The sequence below is a fragment of the Taeniopygia guttata genome, chromosome 11 (genome assembly GCF_048771995.1).
Source record: "Taeniopygia guttata chromosome 11, bTaeGut7.mat, whole genome shotgun sequence".
NCBI classification, from domain to species: domain Eukaryota; kingdom Metazoa; phylum Chordata; class Aves; order Passeriformes; family Estrildidae; genus Taeniopygia; species Taeniopygia guttata.
Genome location: NC_133036.1, coordinates 13,905,754 through 13,915,679, shown reverse-complemented (window position 1 = coordinate 13,915,679; position 9,926 = coordinate 13,905,754). Strand labels below are relative to the sequence as shown.

Genomic DNA, 9,926 nt, shown 5'->3' with positions numbered 1-9,926 from the left:
CAGCCTAATTATCCAAGTCCATGAGTTGAATCATATTTCAAATCTCTCATCTGTATTCATCAAACTCACAAGACTTACTTCTTGACAATTTGTTATTAAAACAATGAAGCCAGACATCAAAGGGTCCTTAGGCTCATGATGTTTGGATGAATTCCCATGGAGTGGGAAATCATGGCCTCCCCTGAACTGCACAACACAGAGCAGAGCCCACTCACCCCAGCCTGGCCCCTCTCCCCTCCCTGGCTCTGCCTCTTTGTCACATGTGAGCACAAGAGGGTTTCCTTAAGCAGCAAGTCACACTAGAAGAGGATGGAAACCAGTTTCTTGATGTCTGAGCAGGTGATGATGCCTTTCAGCAAGAAAAGGTTGCAGTCTGCTCTCTTTGAGCCAGAGCCATTCCCTTGGAGGTGCCTTAAAGCCAGGCTGGGATAACCACACCAGCTGCTGCTACTGACACCCACACCAAAGATCCCACAGCCACATCCCTCACAGGACTAAGGTCTAGTGGATGTTTCTTTACTGAAGAAAAGAAAGTTCCTCCTTGGTAAATGGCAGGTAACACTGTGAACTCTGAAGCAGATGCCCTTCCATTGGCACTGATCAAACAGTTGACTTTTCTCTGCATGTGTGGGAACAAGAAGAAAATGCGAACTGCATCATATTCAGGAAGACTTCTACAAAACATTAAAAAAATGAAGGGAATTGGTAGGCAAGAAAAGCCCTGGCTGGTAAAGGGTATAAACCTAATAGGAAATGCTCATGGCAGAATTTAATTTTCCCCATTCGTTTAACTCGGATCAGCTCCAACAGCAACATTTGATTTCCCAAGTGGTAAAGCCTTATAGGCATTTTCTCAGAGAGTCTAAAAATCATTCTTTTTTCTTAGCCAAAATACCAATCACTCATAGCAAAAGGATAGTTGACAACAACCTCTTAACATAAAATGAGGCTATTAACAAGTAAATATTTTGTCAAGATTTGCAAAACTACTAATGTATAGCTTCTTTTAAATAAGTGAAGGTTCCAGCTATGGCATCCCACTCTTGAAGTGTGCAACAATTGCCCTTTAGCTTCAGTAAAGCTTTGGTACCAGAGAGCATGTGGCATATCAAGAAAACTGCCCCACATGTGAAAAGTCTCTCTGTAAAGAACAACAAGAAGACCATTATGTACACTGTGCTATTTGGAAAGGGCACAATGATTTAACTTTGGGTTCAGATACAGGCAAAGACCCAATGTAAATATATTTATTACCTTACTTAACTGTAAGAAGATATCAGCAGAGGTCTTCAGCACCCTCTGGCCCAGCAGGCTCTGCAGCCAGTTGGAGAGTACCCCCTCTCCATGTGGTTTCCCAAGTATTTTTGGAACCTGATTTTGGCCTGTTCTGGGAAAAGTGTTATCTGTCTGCCGTGTGGGAAAATTATTCTGTTTTTCTGTCATTGCTCTGGATATACTCACCCACATATGCTCGAGTCATGGGAAATGGCATGATTCAGACCGCTCTCAGAAGTTACTGAAGGATGTATTTGGAAGTGAAAACAATTATCAGGAAATCACAGGGGAAAATAAGTTAAAATTTCAGAACACATCGGTATTGACATGCCTTGAAAAGCAACACTACATCTTTCATTTTCTTGGGCTATTGTCATTCCCCTTTACTAACTCTAATAATTTAAATTTTTTAGAGCAAGAAAATGCTTGAAATCTGGATTTCAAGACCTGCTGTTCTGAGTGCTCCCCACCTAATGCACACTTGTATCTGCTATCTGCAAGGTCTCTGGATAGCACTAGCACAGTCTTCAACAATAAGTCTCCAAAATGCAGAGTTATGGATCGATAGTTCATGTTTTCAGGAACAGTTTTGTTAAGACATCATCCCCTGCCAAAGCAGCAGTAATAAAGGAGCATTAAAAGGCAGTAAAGGCAATTATAGGACTTACTGAGAATCTCAAAATCTGCCAGGAGGTAAAACACTACAAAAGCTACTTCACATAAAGAACACAAGTGTACATGCTGTAAACTCACTGAGCTGCTGTAAAATTACTTTACATTAGAGCAGATAAAGAATATAGCAATTATTCATGAAATAATAAATCCTCCCATGTTTTCCTGGTGCTTGAGGTTTTTTTTTTCTCTCTTTTGAGTCTCTTGGCTGACTCCTTATCTTTTATATACCACAACACTATCAGATATCAGTTAATATCACAAGCTTGATCTTGTCCAAACTGAAGTGAATGGAAAACTGCCAATGAGGTGCAAAGAGTAGAGAAAAAGAGTCCCCAAACTAGGGTTTAATAATAATCACAAGCTCCATTGTTCCTTTCATGTTTGTTTTGCATGGCTTTGCTTATTTGCTTTAGGGAGAAAATTATATGGGGACATGTAAAAGGAGTATTTTCCTCACACATATTAGATATACAGATGCTGTTTCTGTCTCTGGACTGGCCGTATCATAAGCAGTTTAAATTGCAAACTATCCTCAGTGGAGCTCCTGATTTACAGAGATTAACTGGCCCAGAATTTGTACTTCTAGCATTGACAAAGGCTTTATGTTTCCCCCTGAGGAAAAAGCCAGCCCACCATTACCCTGAGAACACATGCTTCACCCCAGACAAATAAAGAGAGAAATTATTCAGCTGCTCTTGTTGTCTTACCTGATGCCCATTGGAATAGTTCTCTTTAGAAAGCTGCTGTGATTGCTTCTAAACTTATTTCAAATGGCTGATTTATGCAAATCTTTTATAAAAGAGGAGCTTACCACATGTGAAACATTGGCTGAATTAAGGGAAGATTATGCATTGGTTTTGAGCAAGTTCTGTTGTCTTTTAATGTTAAAGGGGCCCTGCCAAAGGCAGCAAATCCCAAAGTGCTCTGAGCCGCCACTGAACTCTCATGGAAAGGGAGGCAAAGCCCATCCCTCAGTGGTCAGTATTTCAAAGAAGATGAAGATCCAGTGGGCCAAATCAGGAGAGCAGAGGTAAAGCTGCATTTCCTCTTCTGAATTACCTTCCAAGCCAACAAAGCTCAGCAGCCTGAGCAGCTCTCTCAGGGGTCACTGTGTCCCCCTCCTGCTCCCCGGGCCACCTCAGCCATAGTGCCACAGGCTGAGGGAGGCCCAGGCCCTTTCCTGGCTGCTCCTGGGTTTGAATTTTGGAACAGAGCTGCCTTCCGTGGTAAAACTGGCTCCTTGACATCACTACTACAATGCACTGTAAACACGCTCCAAGGTCACTGCCAGTTTTGAAAAAAGACGTCTCAGAAACAACTCATTGCTGCTTATTTTGTGGGGAGGAGCAGCCAGGCAGGGCAGCGAGCCCTTGTGAGGGAAAGGCTGGGGCAGAGCTCGGCAGGGGCACAGGATGGATGCCCTGAGGGCGAGAGGGCACAGCCCGCCCGGAATGGCAGCGAGCAGGCCTGAGGGGGTGAGCTGAGGTACGGCGTAGGGAGCAGGGCAGGCAAAGCAGCCTGGCCGGCAGCGGCTGCGAAGGGGCCGGGAGAGACCGGGAGGGACCGGGAGGGACCGGGAGAGACCGGGAGAGACGGGGAGGGACCGGGAGACACCGGGAGAGACGGGGAGGGACCGGGAGAGACGGGGAGAGACCGGGAGAGACCGGGAGAGACCGGGAGGGACCGGGAGGGACCGGGAGAGAAGGGGAGAGACCGGGAGGGACCGGGAGGGACCGGGAGGGACCGGGAGAGACGGGGAGAGACCGGGAGAGGCGCTGGGACCTCACGCCCAGCCCCGGAGCCCCGGGCTTCAGCCGCAGGCTGGGATTTCTGGGGCACTCGCGCTGCCCAGCCCCGGAGCCCCGGGCTTTAGCTGTGGGCTGGCATTTCTGGGGCACTCCCCCTGCCCAGCGCCGCCACCGCACCCTGAGAAGTTTTGCCGAACCGGCGCCGCCCCCAGCAGCGGGCTGGGCTGGGCTGGGCTGGGCTGGGCTGGGCTGGGCTGGGCTGGGCAGGACGGGGCAGGGCTGCCCCTCGCAGGGCGGTGCCGCAGCCCAGCCCGGCTCCGGGCAGCGCCGCGGGCTCCGTGCCGCACCATGGGCCGGGACGGGCCGTGGCTGAACCTGTCCGGCAGCGCCTGTGCGGCGGGCGGGCCCTTCCCCGCCGGCACCGCCGCGCTGCTGGCCGCGCTCATGGGGCTGCTGGTGCTGGCCACGGTGCTGGGCAATGCCCTGGTCATTCTGGCGTTCGTGGCGGACCGGAGCCTCCGCACGCAGGGAAACTTCTTCTTCCTGAACCTGGCCGTCGCCGACCTGCTGGTGGGTGAGTGCCGGGGCGGCGCGGGGCGGGGGTGGCTCCGCCCGTGTCACCGCCGAGCTCTGTCCGCAGGCGGCTTCTGCATCCCCCTCTACATCCCCTACGTGCTGACGGGCGAGTGGAGGCTCGGCAAGGGCTTGTGTAAGCTGTGGCTGGTGGTGGACTACCTGGTGTGCACCGCCTCCGTCTTCAACATCGTCCTGATCAGCTTCGACAGGTTCATCTGTGTCACCAGAGCGGTAAGGGCTGGGCAGGGGGTGCCAGCGGGGCGGCAGGGGCTCCAGGGCTGCCCTTCCAGGCAGGGCGTTTGCTTAGGGCACCTGGCTTCCAACGCCCTTGAGCCTCTCCCGAACAGTGCATGAGACAGGGGCAAGCTTCTCTCAGTCCTGGAAATAGTTTGGGAGTGATCGGCTTTGCCAGAAAATGCATTTCCTTCTCACTTTTACAGTGGAAGAGGTACTCTGCTTTAGAAACGGCACAGGTTGTGTTTGCAGAGGGAACAAGGTGTACTTATTTCCTCCCCAGGCTGCATCTTGAATAATCTTTAAAAGTATTACCCGGCTGAAGCAGAGCTGCTCCCTCGGGACACGGCCATGCCCCCGCTGGCAGGCAGAGACCTGCTTGCAGTGGGTACCGAACTGTCAGGGCAATTGGATGTGTACGGCTGTGTGTGGGTCAAAAGTGGCAGATTATAATTTAACATCTTGCAGAGGATGCAAATGCCATTTCTATAGAACGGCCACAGAAATAGCTCAAATCGTGTCTGCAGCACGCCACTTATTAAATAAGGAAGATTAGACTTTGCACTTAATTTTCACGTAGACCATAATGCCTCAAAGTATTTTAGATGGTGTCAAAATAACACCTTTTACCTGTTAATAGGTTTCACACTTCTACACACACTTCTTGGTTAAGTTCCACCCACATTTTCTTAAAGTGTTCACTTAGGTCTGTTGCTCATTTAAATCACAAAAAGTACAAAGAGAGACTGCAGAATCAATTCAGCAGTTTTACCGCCTTCTTTTTGAAGAGGGAGAAATGAACAGATTAATTCTTTAACAGTCAACACTCAGAATTCCTTTATTTTCTAGGTTCTGAATTAGCCATGAATTTTTCTTTCATAAACCAATCTCTCATGACTATGCACATAGTATAAATATATAAACTAGACAGTTTCAGAAACAGAAATGGAAACTGGTCATAATAAATGAAAATAATCATCCACTTGAAAATACTTCTAATTAATCCCTCATATAAAAATCCCTCCCCAAGTAAGAGTACAGAAAATGACTGTTGTGTTAGGGCAGTATGAGAACATAAAAACAGGACTATCTGAAGTTCCAAATTATTCTCCAGCTCAATGAAAATGGTGACTTCTCTAAGACTGCTCCTGAAATCAATCATTCAGAGTTTTGTTAAGGACTGCAAAATCAGACCAAGTTCAGACGCACTCAGGTTTCCTCAGCTCTGTGGCTCCTCTACCAGAACTGGCTGTGGAGATCAAGGCCCACAGATGGGGGCAGTAAACATGAGCCCTGTACAGAATTTAAGAATTTCATATTCCAAAGGCTGTGTGGCTGCACTGTGGAGATGTGAAGGGTGAATTCCAAGCCATTACATGAGTATTTGTCCTCAGGGACAAACATTCCAGGGAATCAGAAATAGAGAAGCTGATCTTGACTTTAAGATTCTGATTAATTCCACTGCCAATATGGCTTACTGACACATTATTTCTGCACCTTAGCTTCTCTATTTTCTAAATAACAGAAATCAGTTATTCTTCTGTAAAGCACTTCGCAGACCACAACACTCCATCTATACACCTTAACTGCAAACAGGAATTCTTTAAGTACTTCATGAAAAAACAAAATTAAGTATATCAAGCAGAAGAAGGTATAGCAAATTTTTTGGTATTTTCACATTAGGTAAAAGAATCTCTCTAAAAAGTAGAAACAAAATAACTTGCATGATATTCTGTGAAGTCAAACCCTTTTACATATTTCAAATTATTTAAAAATTCCAAATAAAGGGTCAAATAAACAGTTTTTAACCATTCTGTAATGGTATCACAGCTAATACAATTAAATATGAAACAACTGGTGACAGCCAATTCTAGGAAGAGCAGTGGTTATTTGCTTTGAAGGAGACTTGGTTCTCAAGCTTTTAAGGTCTGATGCATGTTCTCAGATCTTATCCAATCACCTTAATAAGGTTTCTTGAAAGGCGTATTTCAGAAGTAATTCTTCTGTGATACCAGTAAGCTTGGTCGAAAAACCCTCATCCCAAAACCAGTCTCTCACTAGCCCTCACAAGTGACAGAGAGGGCCATGCTCCAAAGCAGTCACATGGGAGATGTGTAATGTGTGTGACTTTTGTCCCTCAGGTCAGCTACAGGGCTCAGCAAGGGATGACCAGAAATGCAGTATTGAAGATGATGACTGTATGGATTGCTGCTTTTCTCCTCTACGGGCCAGCCATTCTCAGCTGGGAGCACATTGCCCAAAAGAGCATCCTCCCTGAAGGAGAATGTCATGCAGAATTCTTCTACAACTGGTATTTCCTAATGATTGCCTCTACTGTTGAATTCTTTACACCTTTCATCACTGTTATGTACTTTAACTTAAGTATTTACCTTAACATCAGGAAACGCACATTGCTCCGAAATGAAAACCTCTCACCTGGTCAAGACTGTGAAATGAATATCCAGGGGGAAAAAAGGGAACACACTGTGTTTTTTGTAAAGCCAGCTAACAGAGACAAACATGAGAAGAGAGCAAGCAGCCTTCTTCCCCCAAGGAAGGCTCCAAGGCTTCAGGCCTCGGCTGAGCTTGGCAATCAGCCATCAAATCTGAGTGCCAGTCTTGACCTTCCACCCCTCCAGGTGGATGTAAAGACCAGGTCTCCCAGGAATGGCTTCTTCAAAGCAACAGAAAGCCTTTGCCACCCCAGCAGCAAAGCGGACGTTACTAACATGACAAACAGATTTAGACTTTCCCGGGATAAAAGAGTAGCAAAGTCTTTAGCAGTTATTGTCTGTGTGTTTGGGTTGTGCTGGGCTCCATACACACTCCTGATGATCATCAGGGCAGCCTGCCACGGGCACTGTGTGCACTATTCCCTCTATGAGATCTCATTCTGGCTCCTGTGGGTGAACTCAGCCATTAACCCTGTTCTCTACCCACTGTGTCACATGAGCTTTAGGAAAGCCTTCATAAAACTCCTGTGCCCCCAAAAGGCCAAAATCCATCCTGATGTTTTGATGTGAAAAGTCGGAAGGCTGAAAATTAGTGTATCTTGTATTTGGTGGGAGCACCAAAAAGCAAGTATTGCAATACCTGCAAATATTTATGGAATACTGGTAAGTAGGCACAAGTGTAGATATTTATGAATATGTAGAAATACAGTCATCCATGTAGCTGGTAAAATCACAGCAATGAAAAGAAAGATCATTTTTCAAAGGTCTTTGGGAAATTACACCAACAGTGTATTTTCTGGTAATCATGCACTAGTGTTGAAGTGCTGAAAACAAAAAATAACCTTCATGGCTAATAATTAGAGTTCAGGCTCTGTCACTTGTAATAACTGTAAATATTGCTGGACTTTCATAAAGCATTAATCTTGGATCTGTTACATCTTACCCCAAACCCACTTCAAGACATCAAGGGTCTCAGTTGTTAAGTCTAGGATGCTTTCCCCCCCTTCACTTAGTGGCAAGCCAGACAAGGCATGACCAAAGATAAAAATACAGGAAAAGCATGGGACAGGAGGCAGCACAACAGTGATGTTACCAGAGAAGGTGAGCAACTGCAGCAGGTAAAGGAGCACCGATTTGAGGTAAAAGGTGATGGAAATAGAAGAGTGGAATATTTAGTAGAACGAAGTCCAGGAACAGAAGTATAAAAGGGTTTTGAGCTTTGTAATAGGGGATACAATAATTGGTAGCTTACACATTAGAGGAGTTTCACTAGGAGTTCCTTTCCTCAGCAGTGACTTCCTGCCTCCCACCAGGATCCTGCATGGGCAGGAATCTACTGAGGTCAAAACTCTACTCCTTACAGGGCTGAGGGTATTACTCTGTGCTTTGCTGTAAGGACAGAGTAAGCCTAAGTAGTCTGTGAGATCCATGACAGAGCTTTAGGTAAACTTCCCTTCCAGTAATTTTAAAACATTTACAGTTGGACCTTTACTACTTCTGGCTAGATTTAAAAAAAAAAAAAAAAAAAAGTGTTGTTTTCCCCTACCCGACCCACTGAATCTTTCCACCCAGCAAGTCACTAGTGGTCAAGGAAGTATCCCTTGAAGTGTTGAGATATTTCCCAGGTTATGCATCATGCCTGGCATGATTCCAAATCTGTTGCAATTTACAGCCTTGCTATTGCCCAAGAGTCTCTGCCATTGTGCCTGTACCACAGGAGCAGCTCACACAACTGAGTCTGAGTTAGGAGCAGATTTGTCCCACGAAGTGTCACATTGAGCATCACTAATGATACAAGTTTGTTCCACCATCACCAGCATTTACTACATAACCTAACAGATGCTTTCCTTTGCTGACAAGTGATAATTACTGAACAGCTCTAATTGTCCATTGCCACAGTCAAAATGCATGGTAATACAACTGATCTTAAAGTTTACAGGCAGTAAAATTATTTACTTTGTAAACTTTCAATAAAAGTAATTAAGGTCTGTGGAAGAGTTGTAACTGTTTAGCCCTAACAAGTGGGAGAGGGTGAAAAAGCACCAGTCTACAACATTTGGCTGACTGCAGTTGAAACTGCAAACCTGGTATTTCAAAGACACTTCCTAAGTTACAAGGACTGACACCGAGGACTAAACAGACATGGTTAGCAACTACTGTAAACTAGGAGGGCATATCCCTACACTATGAACATATCCACATGAACATTATCACCACATTCTGCTACAGATGTGCTATAACAAACCAGCTTAACAGTTCTCCTATGAGGAACAGTTTCAAAAGATACAGAGCAACATGAAGATTTTTGAATTAGCATCAGTTATAAACCTGGGGAAGTAAAGCCTTTAAATTATCTTCCCATTCATTCCTCCTCCCTTCCAAGCCAGACTTATTCATCAGTATATTAACAATCTAATCGTTGTCTACTCTGCAATTGCTTCCTAGGATTGTATTTGCCTTTTTTCAGAAAACAGATAGCACTAAATTACTGAACAATCCCACCAAAGTCTCATTTAATATCCAATCAAGCCAGGACACATTTTCAGAAAACGGGTCACTCAAGGAGTAATGCAATTCAATGTTATCTTTAGAACACCATGTTCAGTCAGGGCAAACCAGACAGGTCAACACTTTCAGCAACTGGCATTAACCCACGGATGGGACCAGCTTCACAGCAGCTGCCACTGGCCATGCTCTACTGCTCAGTTTCCTACAGCACTGTCATTCAATTGTCACTCCCTGGGCACACAATCCAGGAGGACTCTTCCTCACTCCAAGTATGTCATAAAAGCATTCTGAAATGTGAGCACACATCACCTCAGCACCATGTGGAGAAACACTGGGTTTGTATCACAAACTTCTACATTAGAAATGCCAGCAGCCGCCCAGCTCGGCCAGGGTAACCATGCCTTCATTATTCTGTCCCTACAAAACCAAAGTTCTTTCACTTTTATCAGAAGGTTCA

At 45.5% G+C, this 9,926-nt stretch overlaps 1 protein-coding gene across 3 annotated transcripts; it reads left to right on the top strand.

Annotated features, from left to right (window-relative positions):
• The first annotated feature begins 3,742 nt into the window (after positions 1–3,742).
• LOC100226706 (histamine H3 receptor-like) lies at positions 3,743–8,956 on the top strand. Of its 3 annotated transcripts, none has more exons than XM_072934359.1 (3): positions 3,743–4,505; positions 6,650–6,819; positions 8,634–8,956. In XM_072934359.1, the coding sequence occupies exons 1-3, from the start codon at positions 4,047–4,049 to the stop codon at positions 8,695–8,697; spliced, it is 693 nt and encodes a 230-aa protein (XP_072790460.1). In that variant the 5' UTR covers positions 3,743–4,046; the 3' UTR covers positions 8,698–8,956. The 3 variants fall into 3 exon arrangements, with proteins under 3 accessions (XP_072790460.1, XP_002194773.4, XP_072790459.1); XM_002194737.6 differs by having other exon boundaries at positions 3,898–4,272; positions 4,339–4,505; positions 6,650–8,956; XM_072934358.1 differs by having other exon boundaries at positions 3,935–4,505; positions 6,650–8,956.
• The last annotated feature ends 970 nt before the right edge of the window (positions 8,957–9,926 follow it).

Bases quoted from the DNA above. Each gene is read 5' to 3' on its own strand.
- LOC100226706 (XM_072934358.1), top strand. From the start codon at position 4,047: ATGGGCCGGGACGGGCCGTGGCTGAACCTGTCCGGCAGCGCCTGTGCG. The intron at 4,506-6,649 runs GTAAGGGCTGGG...TTTGTCCCTCAG, and splicing joins TCATCTGTGTCACCAGAGCG to GTCAGCTACAGGGCTCAGCA.